General features: G+C 36.0%; 4 protein-coding genes across 5 annotated transcripts; 1 reads left to right on the top strand and 3 right to left on the bottom strand.

Annotated features, from left to right (window-relative positions):
- Positions 1-181: 181 nt before the first annotated feature.
- Positions 182-2,605, bottom strand: LOC105646992 (formiminotransferase cyclodeaminase-like protein). Of its 2 annotated transcripts, none has more exons than XM_012232958.4 (3): positions 2,451-2,605; positions 1,024-1,436; positions 182-784 (listed from the first exon to the last, which is right to left on the bottom strand). In XM_012232958.4, the coding sequence occupies exons 2-3, from the start codon at positions 1,412-1,414 to the stop codon at positions 276-278; spliced, it is 900 nt and encodes a 299-aa protein (XP_012088348.1). In that variant the 5' UTR covers positions 1,415-1,436; positions 2,451-2,605; the 3' UTR covers positions 182-275. The 2 variants fall into 2 exon arrangements, with proteins under 2 accessions (XP_012088348.1, XP_012088351.1); XM_012232961.4 differs by having other exon boundaries at positions 1,960-2,519.
- Positions 2,606-3,328: 723 nt separating this feature from the next.
- LOC105647051 (uncharacterized) lies at positions 3,329-5,791 on the top strand. The gene is made up of 2 exons (XM_012233031.4): positions 3,329-3,659; positions 4,011-5,791. Exons 1-2 carry the CDS (start codon positions 3,462-3,464, stop codon positions 5,556-5,558), a joined length of 1,746 nt encoding a protein of 581 aa, XP_012088421.1. The 5' UTR covers positions 3,329-3,461; the 3' UTR covers positions 5,559-5,791.
- A 195-nt stretch (positions 5,792-5,986) lies between these two features.
- LOC105646993 (uncharacterized) lies at positions 5,987-8,092 on the bottom strand. Its single transcript, XM_012232962.4, has 4 exons — positions 7,933-8,092; positions 7,449-7,519; positions 6,892-6,978; positions 5,987-6,251 (listed from the first exon to the last, which is right to left on the bottom strand). Exons 1-4 carry the CDS (start codon positions 8,042-8,044, stop codon positions 6,228-6,230), a joined length of 294 nt encoding a protein of 97 aa, XP_012088352.1. The 5' UTR covers positions 8,045-8,092; the 3' UTR covers positions 5,987-6,227.
- Positions 8,093-8,774: 682 nt separating this feature from the next.
- LOC105647052 (QWRF motif-containing protein 3) lies at positions 8,775-11,697 on the bottom strand. Its single transcript, XM_020684448.3, has 6 exons — positions 10,040-11,697; positions 9,772-9,891; positions 9,540-9,656; positions 9,338-9,430; positions 9,145-9,252; positions 8,775-9,029 (listed from the first exon to the last, which is right to left on the bottom strand). The coding sequence occupies exons 1-6, from the start codon at positions 11,270-11,272 to the stop codon at positions 8,940-8,942; spliced, it is 1,761 nt and encodes a 586-aa protein (XP_020540107.1). The 5' UTR covers positions 11,273-11,697; the 3' UTR covers positions 8,775-8,939.
- Between the last annotated feature and the right edge of the window lie 2 nt (positions 11,698-11,699).

An 11,699-nucleotide genomic window follows, 5' to 3' on the forward strand; every position in this document is an offset into this window, starting at 1 on the left:
TTGTTTCACTAGGCTTTGCTTCAACACTCACAAATGGTTGAAAACCTGATCTCCATGTAGCCATTAGAGAACTAATCTCCAGCTTCAGGCCATCTACTGACTATTTGTATAACAATGAAGGATGAAAACATTGAAGGAAAGATATTTCAATAAACAATCATGATATTTGCTTGAACAAAAATTCCAGGGATAAAGCATCTTTTATTATTTCATTCCTTGAATAAATTTTCACAGAAAGCAAATTGCCTTCTCAAGTACAATATTTCATCTCGTAGTTACAACAGGGGATCCGACTTCAAGTAGCTTTGAATGATTTTTTCTTGTGAAAAGTCAGTAAAATATCCTTTCCCTACAGCTACACCCTCTTCCTCTGCAAGCCTCTCAACTTCTTGCTGAACTCTTTCTCCTCCCACTTTACTTGGTTCCAACAAGTTACAAGCTACCTCAATTACGTCATCACCATGTGTGAGAGCCATGGTTTGTACTGAAGTAAGTCCACCACCTCTCCCACTAACTCGTTTTGCAATTCTGCGAACAGCAGCAATGTCAGTAGAGAAGACAGGGACATTGTAGTTGTCAACCCACTGGGTTGCTCCAATTACAACAACGCCTTTTTCTCGAGTCACTTGAGCAGGACCTTCATCTGGCTTCACTGACAAGTACTCTGATTTTGGTCCTCCTATCCATTGGTTTCCAGAATTTGGCTTGAAATAACCCAGTTCTCTTCTGATTAAATCGAGTGTCCTTCCTTGTTCATTGGCAGCTCCATATAAGAAGGTAGGGACTGCAAACTACATTTAAGATCATTAGCAATGCAGAAATAAAGTATATTCTTATACACTAAGTTCCAATAAGGAAGTCAAAACCCATTAATTGTAGACAATATTGCCCCCAAGATTGATACCATATAATGAAAACTATTTTAATCACCAAATCACATGAAAATTAACATATTTACATGCTTTCTTCTCTCTTGTCTAATAACATGTAGAACAAAAATAATTTCTTTCAAAAAGCTCAAACCTTGAAGACTAGAGCTAACATCTACTGCCAAGGACTTTGCTATATCTGCTGCATGGTCCAAAGATGAATGTGTTAAAGGATGAAAGCAAATGTGGTCGACAACACCAAGCCGAGGATGACTTCCACAATGTAACTCAAGATCAATGGCTTCAAAAGCAGCTTTAACCATGGTAAGCACAGCACTCTTCAAAGGACATGAATCTAGAGACTGTTTTGGATCCAAATGTGAGACAAGAGTATATCCAACTCTATTATAGGTTGCATCCTCAAACTTGTTAACAATTGGCGCTTGAGGAAATAGCTTTGCAGCTCTTTCAATTGACTCCAATGCAGCCTTGTTTCGGCTTTCAGATATGTACAACTTGCAGCAAGCAAGAGCCCACTTCAACATGTTGCTAGTCCTTGTCCTCTTTCTAGTTGCAAAAAGAAGATAGATAAGATCATAAAATTGACACCAATAAGAAATTCTGTGGTTACAATTTCAGAGGACCACAGTTAACCATATTGTAGAAGCGAAATATTGAAGTTGTGTTTACTAGAGTTCATAAGTAATTTCAAACACAGAGTAAAAAGAGTGTGAAATCTTAAACGTAGAGAACTGAAAATTAAGAACAAATGAGCGGAACAGAGAGCAGATTTACAATGACTAAAGCCAACTTAAACTGAAATTGGTTTGGTGTATCTACCAAATTACTCACAAGAAAACCAATACTAAAAAGCACTTCCTTTTTGAACAGAACACCAAAATTTTGCAATAATTTTTCGAATTACATCATAGCAAAAGAAGCTTAAGAAAAAAAAAAAAAAAAAAGCAATCAGAACTGTGGAGAACAAGTCACCAGATAGTAGAAACAAGAAATACCAATTCCTAAACCCTAGAAATACCCAACAAATCCTCAAAATTCAACCTCCGTGGGTTTGGGGTAACCATCATACTCCAATTTCACACCCAGACCCGCTCTTATAAGCCGAAACTTCAATCTCAAACTATCCATAATTTCCTGCACCCTTTCATCTTCCGGATTAAACATTGGGAATTTCTCAATCAACTCTTCCATTTGCTTAATATACTTCTGCACTCGAGCAGAGAATCCACTCGGGTTGATTTGAATGGCCGAATACCAGATGTCTACGCAGCCCCGGTAGAAACCGAGTTCCTCGCCAAACTCGAAGCCCGTCTTGAGACCAACTTGCCTAGCCTCTTCTTTTCCAGCGACTAGTCCGTAATTGTAGCCTTCGTCGTAGCCTTCTTTGAAGTGGGTCTGCTCTAGATTTAGCGTGGATTCGAACATATCCTCAATGGAATCAGACTGAGTGCGAGACTCCATGAAAGGATTTTACTTTTTTCGTTTTTAAGAAGGAATAAAAATAACCCAGAATCTATATAGCAGTAATTATATAGCTAAAGAGAAGAGATTAGTCACTACCTGCTTAGCAGTGTAGGAGCAGCAGCTCCACCATGCGAGACTGGCTTCCACTGGCTGATGTTGATTCGAGGATGATAAAGACTACAGTGGTCTTTGTTTCAATGGATTAGCCCAAATTTGGAATTTTGTTCAATTGGGCTTTGAGCTCTAAAGAAAAACTCAGTTCGAATTAGGAATGGGCTTTATCCTTTCTCTGAAGTAAAAAATGGGATGCAAATGCAATTCATTCATTGTACTTAAAATAAAGATTTTTATTTTAAAAAAATTAATTTTTTATTTTAAATACAATAATTATTCTGTAATAATAACTATTAAAAAATGAGAGTAATTTTTTGTTCATGTGGATATATATTTGACTAACAGCTGCCCTGTAGCTTAAAAAAATTTTAAGGCCATTAATTAGGGAGTTGACTAATTATATTTATATAAATTCTAGAATTTGGATTCCTTATCTTAAAAATTACTCCTCAATACAAAATGCTTTATTCAAAATTGCAAGCGAATTCATGTGTTTTCCATTAATCACCGAAAAAAATTAAAGAAGGTATTAATTGTGATCATAAACGATCTTCAATTTTCATAAGAGTAAGAATATAAATTCAATTTTCAGTAACTTGAAAGATACAAAATTTTTACATTATATGATACGAAAGGAATTAAACCATCTAGTTATAAATAAAGAATTAAAAAAAAAAAAAAACATTTACCGACAAAAAATCATAACGGTAGTATGGTAAATGAGGGTGAGTAGAGAGCATGGGAACTCTAAAACAGTGTCAGTGTCCAGGAAACAATTGTAGAGTTTCCATGCATATTTAACTCCGCTAGCAGTAGTAGATGCATGGTGCTTTTTACATGTCAAGCAACCGATAAAATAGAAAAGAAGCAACAAGAACAAGTTGGCCTTCTGCATGAGATCAAGAAATTAAAAAACACCCATTTTTCCCTTTTCTTCTTCCTTTCCAGATTCCAGAGAGAGAGAGAGAGAGAGAGAGAGAGAGAGATCAGAAAATGGCTATGGGAACAGCAGGAGGATCCCACAAAGGAAACAACAACAAAGGCAAATCATATGGAGTGATTATACTTTTGGCTTTTGGGGCTGCATTGTTTGGGGTTATAGTCATCCACAAGCTAAGAGAGAGACGCATCTTCAACCTCCTTGTCAAAGAGAAAGACACAGAGCTCATTTCCCTTCACCTTCTCCTACAGGTCTCTCTTTCTCTCAAACATCACTCTTTCTTTCTGTGTCTTTGTCCTTTGCTTTACAATTCATCAAGTATCATGCACTTTCTTAATCATGCATATGTATATTTCAATTTTTATGAAATTGATTATCCCTGTCTCCTTGCAAAGTCTTCTGCAAAAAACAGATTTATATGGTACCAGCAAAATGTTTTGAATGTAAACATATATATGATATATGATAATTAATAGATAATATTATATCTTATATTTTCTTGTGTTTTTCTGGTTCATTATGTTTTTTTCCTGTTTTATTTATTAGATCATACATAACATAGGCCATTAACTTGGCTGTTTGCGTGCTTTTCACTTGCACAGAAGGAAAAAGAGTACACCAAAGAAATGAAAAGGAGGACTGAAGAGATGAAAGCAAAGATATACTCCCTCAGAACCCAAAAGATGGAGACTGACAGAAAAATACTGGAGATGCAGTCCACAATTGATTCCCTAAGAGATGAACAGAAGGTTATGGAATCTGCACTCGAGGAGAAGCTGAATGAGATCAACATGAATAGAGACACAAGTATTGACCCAGACGCTGCAAATCATCAAATTAGAGCCCTAATGGAGCAATTGAAGCAAAAGGAATCTGAGATTGAAGATTTAAAGCGCCGATTTGAAAATCCATATAAGATATGGTCAGTAAATACAGATGACCCATCAAACTCACAAATAAAGTTAAACATGACTACAAATTTGGCAGATAAGGATAAGACAAAGGTCAGTGACAGTGAAGCTAAAGGTGGAAAAATGCATGAATCTACAAGTTACAGCAATGGAGATAGCAGAAGTGATGATGAATCCAACACCCCCATGAAGATGCTGAGCAATTCACTTGAAGGTCTCAGAAACAAGGACGCCATTGATAATGGTCAAGAAAACAAAAACGAAACTTCCCAAGATACCGGTGCTTTAGGTGCGCGAGAGGAAAATAATACTGCAAATGCAACTGAAGGAATTGGCAGTACAGTTGGGAAAGTAACACAAACTGGTGATGCTGATAATGACATGAAAGTAGCAGATAGTCAAGCGTATAAAGTTGCCAGAGATGAGTTGCAGGGACTTAGAAGTTATCAACAGGAAGAGGGCCAAGAACAAGGCACTTTTAAGGGCGGAGTGAAATTGGAAATGACTGATAATGCTAGAAGTTCCGGTTCTAAGGCGAAGGGAAAACATGCAAAAGGAAAGCGATGGAGAATAAGTGCTCAGAACAGGAGGTTAGAGAATAACAGAAATTCTGAAAACAATGGAGCTACATTGAGAACAAGAAAATTTTCTCATAATGACCAGGATGCACCAATGGACAGAGAAGCAGCAATAGCTTCTGCCAAGGGAAAAACAGGCAGCAAGGAAATAATAAGTGGCGATAATCCATTTCAAGGAGCAAAGGAAGAGGATTTTTCCAATGCCAAATTACTGGAACCTCGAAACTCTGAAGATTCAGAAGATCTGAAAAACAAACATATTAGAGATGATACAACCAACCATGTAGAGAAATTTGATGGGGTGTCAAAAGGGTCCCAGCTATCTCAGGATGGGCAGGTGTTGATTAATGGAAGATTTGATGGAAAGGCTCCTGAAACCAGAAGCAAAGCCAAGAAACAGAGCTCGGTTGAAGTCCAACAATATGAAGGCCAAGAAATTAGCGGCATCAATGGAAGCAGAAACGACAGTAACACAAACATACAAAACAGTGCTGAACAAGTGAATGCTGCTAGCAAGCATGAAAGGCCAGAAGAAATAGAGCCTCAAATTATAAACCTTGAGACAGCTGAAGCCACTGGAGACTTTTACAGGGAATCAGTTTCTGATTTGGAAGAAGGCAAAGAAGAGTACAAAGAGGAAACAGACGAGTCTGAGTTCTAGCTAACTAAAAATATGAACGCTATTTTGCTTGCTGGTAATTTTCAAGTATTTCACCTTTATTACAAAGACGTAGTGGCTAGTGCCAGCGTCCACAATACAGTGCAATCCTCCTCTATGAAAGAACACAGGCCCGAGTTAGGAGCTACAACTAAATGGCTATAAGGATTACCTGAAGATGACACTAATGATCTGAAAGGCGCCAACTTTATAAGAATAACATGCCTGTTGCATTACTCTGACCAAAAAAAAAAAAATGCATCTAAAGAATAATATTCACTCAATATATCCAACACTTACCCTCCTCAAATATTAGTTGGTCAGTTTGGCCAGAGGAAAAGAGGGTAAAATAATAATCGGTTTAGAATTTTACATTATTGTACAGGTATAGTTAGAAGGAAAGATAACAATGAATGAAAATAGGCAATGAGTAGAGTAAATGGATATTGCTTCACAATTGATGTGCACCATCTGATATAGACAATCAGAGTAAGTAAAAGGTAAAGGATCAAACAATCAAAGTAATGTAGTCTTTAAGTTTACTCATCTATCAATTTTCAATAAAATAAATCACAAACTGGTTAGCAGAGTAATCTGCAGACAATGAAGATGAAATTCCAACCAAACATATTATTAGCGCGGATGCTGATGGATGACTCAAAGCTCCAAACCTCAGTGTGCAGCTTCTACCAATTTCTGCGAAAAGGCAACAGCATCAGAGAGAAGCTATAATCGTTTTTCTTTATAATTTCACAACCGCAAAACAAAGATAAGATAAAAACGCTGGCAATTGGATTGCATGGGCAGTAGCTTCCAAGCAGAGGGTAATAAACAACATGGTCCGTGAGGCAGATGTGTATTTTCTCATATCATTCCCTCTGGTCTCAAAATACTTTTATGAGTTAGCAGCTGAGTTATAAGCTCCATATGAAAGTTCTTATGGCAAAAGATACAACCTCACGACTGCCAAATGGCTAATGAAGCTTTTATTTGAGAATTGTAATTTGTAAATGAACTAACTACATGCAGAAAGCTATTTGGAGAGCAATATAATTTTTTTAAGCAAAAAATTCTTCCCATAACAACAAATTCAATCAATATGCAGGACTGAACATGAGACCATGATCTAGATTAGAGCCAAGACAGAATTGAGGTCTAAAAATTATAAATAACAACTATTACATAAGATCAAATATGCACCAAACAGTTATATCTTATAAACTGAGGAAAACGACTCTATGCCACCAGCCAAAATTACAAGTCCAGATCCTAGGTATCGGACGACAAAGACATATTATATAAGAAAGCAAATGAATATCAAGTGAAAATAAAGTACCTCTTGGTTCTTGCCTTTGCCTCCAGTAAATAACTTGTATCCACCAAAGAAGAGTAGACCCCAACCGGATAAGGAGACTATTACAAACTGCAAAAGCAGTACATCCAGTAAATAGTCAAGAAAGTTTCTCATGTACAAATCTCTTCGATAACATTAGTTTACCAACCAAAATCTGTTGCAAATTGCAATAATGGGACAAAAAGTAATTGCTAAGAGATTATCAATATTAAGAGCTCCTTTACCATAAATGAACTCAATAAAGTTCTAAGAAACTCTCATATAAATCCACATTTTTTTGTTTGGCCTAAATGAAAATTCATTTAAAACTAACCGTTTGTAATCCTACGGAATTAGTGGTCATTGAGCCAAATTCTGCCAAAATGAATTCTTAGTACAAACCGATAAAGTTAACAATTTGAAACAAAATTTCTAGTTAATCCAAACATGAGAATTCACTTATAAATGATATTACAATGTTAGTATGTTGACTCCACTGACAATGAATTTTAGAAAATAAGCTTTGCAAACTTGAAAATAATAGAAAAGGTAAGACTCACATGCTCTTCCTTCCATTTAGATGGACTCATAGGGTCTTGCCAACAGTTAACCTTTGGAGGTCCATGGTGATCTGCGATAACCATGAAAAGAAATCAATTATGTGAACATGATTATAATGATACAAAATCAAATCTTTCATTCGACCGAGGAGCAATCCAATTAGCCAATTTGCAAGAAATAGCAGACGAAACTCAAATATTAAAATTTGAACTTGCAAAAAAATCGGATAACAGTAACAGACGTTGATAATTTTTTAAGGAAAAAAAAAAAAGACTAGTTTAATGTCAGAAAGAAAAAGAACGTTTCATCTCAAATTATGGGCATAAGAAAAAGAACGTTTCATCTCAAATTATGGGCATCCAAACTAAGGCTACAAGCACGAATTGTATTTTCGATCTTGGATCTACATCAGCACAAATCAGGATAGTATCTGTGTCTTATATAAATATGCTGTAATAAAATGTGGTGCCCATAGATGATTACCAGCAGCACCGGCAAGGCCACGGCGGTGGACGAGGGAAGCGGCTTGAACGGATGTCCTGGAAGAGGAAAGTCGGGAGAGAGCAACTGTTTGACGAGCTGCTAAAGTAGCCATTCCTGCTGCTGATTATCGATTGTGAAATAGCAGCAGGTAAGAGATCAGAAATAGGATGGGCACCGGTTGGGTCGAATTCAGACTAAACTCTGAGCGGATTAAGTCTGGCCACGGTTCTGGTTTGGATTGGACCGAATCAGTTTCCTAGAAGATTGGTCGGACCTGCTTTTGGTTTTTGATGCTAAAGTACCAAAAGTATTTATGTTGTATTAATTGAATTTAAACCCTTTGATTTCAAGATTAAATTAATATTGAGAATTTCGTTAATTTATATTTATTTTCTTCAATTTATAATATTTTATGGGTTTTTTTTTATTAATTTTTTAGTTTTGGTAATAGCTTTGCCAATATGAAACTATGGAGTATGAAATACCAAAATCGAATATTTTACATTTTAAACTATATACTCTATGTTTCCTTTCCTTTTTGTTTTTTAGTTTATAAAAATATTTATCATTTCAATAAGTTTTTGAGACATCAATTATTTTTCCTAAATAATTAATATAAAATAATCCTTCTTTCAACTCGGTTGAATCTTATATCATTTTAATAATGACAATAACGGGTTTTATCGAGTTTTATTCAAGTGTAAAAAGAAATATTTTTCTCATCTTAAAATTATATATAATTTGATTTTTACATAGATATTGAAGAAGTCATTTTAATAAAATATATAATATTAATGTATTAATATTGCCTTATTTATAACTTCAATGGGAGGTGACACAAAAATAAAAATAAATTATTTGGATAACGTTACTTATAAAAACTTTTTAACTTATTTACATAAAATCAAAATAGGAAAGCTAAAATAATAATAATAATAATAATAATAATAATAATAATAATAAAGGATGACTGGGCAAAGAGGATTGAATCAATATAGATTAACAAGTCATGAAGGGATTTCATGCTGCTGCTGCTGCTGCTTCTGCTGCCATGAATTCAACTGTATTATATAGCACTTGAAGCTACTTTCTTGAATCTGTCCAAACAAGTAGAAGCAAATTACTATGGAGGAAACTGAGAAAGACAGATTCCAAGTTATCTGGTAAATTTATTTGAGATTGTAAACGAGCAAAAGAGTATAAAATTTGTACCTCCAACATGGATATTGTCTGTAGAAGATCAAAGCATTCCTGTAATATTAACTTTTCTTGTGAAACCACTTCTGCTAGTTGCGAAAGTACCATAGAACTCTTCTCTGTCTGAATATGAAAAGACTTTCAAGGTTATTTATTTTTTAAAGGAAGCAGTAGTACTATGTATTTGCTTTGGAAAAATGCTGCTTACCAAAGCTGAGAAGGCAGTTAATAATCCTGATTTGATAGAAGATGTTAGATCAGATGCATGTCGAAGTGCAAGGGAGGTTAGTTGTGGATCCACCTAAAATTGTTAGTTTTATTAGTAAAATTACTTAATAATGCAAAGCCATAAAGAGAATGTCTGCTCTTCTTTTTGATCTCCTCATTTCATTTCTTATTCTTTGGCTTACCTTTGCACCTTCAATTAGAGGTACTCTACAAACAACAGAATGTAGACATTCTTTGGTCTTCGAAACTGCAGATAAGTGCTGCCTTTCCATGTCTCCCCAAGCTTCCAGTAGTTTAATCTGCCCAAACCATATTGTATAATTTATATCATGATATTATCTGATATTACAGTATATCTGATATATTCCACTCAAGCCATTAGTAAATGATCATCTGATCAAATTTGTTACTCACTTGAGAGTTGAGCACAAAGTCCAGCTTCATCTCAAACTTTTCCTTCTGAAGTTGTAATTTCTTAAGCGGCACAGAGCATTGCAAATTAGCAAGACTATCCCAAGCACATAACAAATTATTCTGCCAACCCAAAAACATATCAGCAAGTGAACTTTTCAAAATCTACAGAATTGTAGACCAGAATTCAAGAATCGTATGCAATTGCAATACCCTTTAACTAAAATATATTGTTCTTAACTAGCAGAAGTTAATCACAATTCACATATACCTCTACTTGTTTGATTATGTTCCCGTTCACAGCATCAGCTCTAGCATTTGCATATTGCCACTGCATCAGCCGATTATGAAGCAACCTCAGCTGATGAATGTTCTCTGCATTCCCAGATCCCACCAGCAATGAATTTGATGAAGAAGATTTCTTGCCCTTCAACAAGTCCAATCCCAAATTCAGCAATTTCTCCACACCTTTAGACTTAGAGGGGCTTGATGGAGGTTTCAAACTCGAGAAGGACATTAACCTTCCTTTACTTTCTACTGACATTGGTGGCGATCCTGATCGCCCTGGTGATAACGCCCATTGTGAAGTGGCACTCCCATAACCAGTAAGAGAATTAGCCCTTTTAATTGCATTCTTAATTGTAAATTTCTTCATTTTTGGAGAAGCATCAAGTGATACTGGATATTGAATGTTAGTATCTGATGTTCCTCTTCTTGACCTTGTAGGAATATCCTGCAAATATTTGGAAGATACCTCTATACCGGTTTTTCTTGAATTTTTCCCTGCAGTCGGAGATGCATAATCTGTTGCTGAACGATTTTCACTGCACTCAGATTCTGTATCAAGATTATCTGTAAAAGAATCTGATTTTCGCTGAGATGCACCAAGATTTTTGGAGTTTCTATATAGTTCATTCTCATCAACTGATAGTCTTCCTGGCAAAAAACCAGAATTGTTAGACAATGTATTCGAAGATGAAGAGGATGACGAGGAAGAAGAAGAAGAAGATGATTTTCGAGGAAAGTGAAGCTTCCCAGTATATCTCATGGATCCTCCAATTGGCCTGTGATTTTCTTTCATGCTTTCTTTCTCTTTTTCATTCTCAAATCTACTGTACTCAGAGCTACTTCTTTGCCTACTAAGCGAAAACACATTTACAGTATTATTGGCAGATTTCTCAGCTTTTTTCCTCTCTAGAAAATCTCTGAGTCTCTCATTTCCAAGATGATCAGCAAGGGTGCCAAGATCATTGCTGTTGGATGATGAATGTGAAGGCGATGAAGAGGGCCAAAGGCCTCGAATGAATCCGGAGTCCCGGTGCTTCCGGCTATCGGTGGATTTATTAGCAAGTGGTGACGAAGCTTGGCCGCGAGTTGGAGATGGGATTCCATTATCTTGTGAATTTGTGGTTGGAGACAAAAATCTAGAGCTTACTCCACGAGATTTTGGCTTTCTTGGCTTCAGAGATTGATCTGAGAGTAAAGGGTCATTGTCATTCTTCATGGTTTCTTGAGAGACAAAGGATAAAGAAAGAAAGTTGTTATAATGGAGATTTGGAAATATATGAGAGGAAAAACAAACATTTTGAAAGTGGCGGCAAAATAGATATACACATGGCCAGCCGGCCGATTATGAGTCGCTTGAAATTACTTGAATGTCCTCTTGAGTTGGTTTATGCTTCACATTTCTATTTGTTCGATCAAGGGTAGTGCTGGAAATGAGTTTGGTTCTGTTGGGTTTTCTGAGAAACCTTCGGGGAGTAGGAGACAAAAGGAGAGTTCTATTGTTTTAAGCATCTTTGCTGCTGCCGGCATTTGAAATTACAAGAGGACCTCATGGAACTTTTGCCACGTGGCTAGAACATACTTCTGTTAAATTTTTTTTTCAGCTGAGGTGATCAAGTGTCAAAGATAGAGAGGATCAGTTGTAA

The sequence above is a fragment of the Jatropha curcas genome, chromosome 3, assembly GCF_041381405.1.
Source record: "Jatropha curcas cultivar XTBG-Jc1 chromosome 3, XTBG_Jcur_1.0, whole genome shotgun sequence".
Lineage (NCBI taxonomy): Eukaryota > Viridiplantae > Streptophyta > Magnoliopsida > Malpighiales > Euphorbiaceae > Jatropha > Jatropha curcas.

What these genes read in the sequence shown, in the direction of transcription:
- LOC105647051 (XM_012233031.4), top strand. Translation starts at nt 3,462, where the DNA reads ATGGCTATGGGAACAGCAGGAGGATCCCACAAAGGAAACAACAACAAA. An exon ending in CCCTTCACCTTCTCCTACAG is followed by an intron (nt 3,660 to 4,010) that starts GTCTCTCTTTCT and finishes TCACTTGCACAG; the next exon opens with AAGGAAAAAGAGTACACCAA.
- LOC105646992 (XM_012232961.4), bottom strand. Translation starts at nt 2,351, where the DNA reads ATGGAGTCTCGCACTCAGTCTGATTCCATTGAGGATATGTTCGAATCC. An exon ending in GGTCTGGGTGTGAAATTGGA is followed by an intron (nt 1,437 to 1,959) that starts GTATGATGGTTA and finishes TTTTGCAACTAG; the next exon opens with AAAGAGGACAAGGACTAGCA. An exon ending in TGTTAGCTCTAGTCTTCAAG is followed by an intron (nt 785 to 1,023) that starts GTTTGAGCTTTT and finishes TGTAGTTTGCAG; the next exon opens with TCCCTACCTTCTTATATGGA.
- LOC105646993 (XM_012232962.4), bottom strand. Translation starts at nt 8,044, where the DNA reads ATGGCTACTTTAGCAGCTCGTCAAACAGTTGCTCTCTCCCGACTTTCC. An exon ending in CTAAATGGAAGGAAGAGCAT is followed by an intron (nt 6,979 to 7,448) that starts GTGAGTCTTACC and finishes CTGCTTTTGCAG; the next exon opens with TTTGTAATAGTCTCCTTATC. An exon ending in GCAAAGGCAAGAACCAAGAG is followed by an intron (nt 6,252 to 6,891) that starts GTACTTTATTTT and finishes GCCTTTTCGCAG; the next exon opens with AAATTGGTAGAAGCTGCACA.
- LOC105647052 (XM_020684448.3), bottom strand. Translation starts at nt 11,272, where the DNA reads ATGAAGAATGACAATGACCCTTTACTCTCAGATCAATCTCTGAAGCCA. An exon ending in ACATAATCAAACAAGTAGAG is followed by an intron (nt 9,892 to 10,039) that starts GTATATGTGAAT and finishes TTGGGTTGGCAG; the next exon opens with AATAATTTGTTATGTGCTTG. An exon ending in CTCTAATTGAAGGTGCAAAG is followed by an intron (nt 9,431 to 9,539) that starts GTAAGCCAAAGA and finishes TAACAATTTTAG; the next exon opens with GTGGATCCACAACTAACCTC.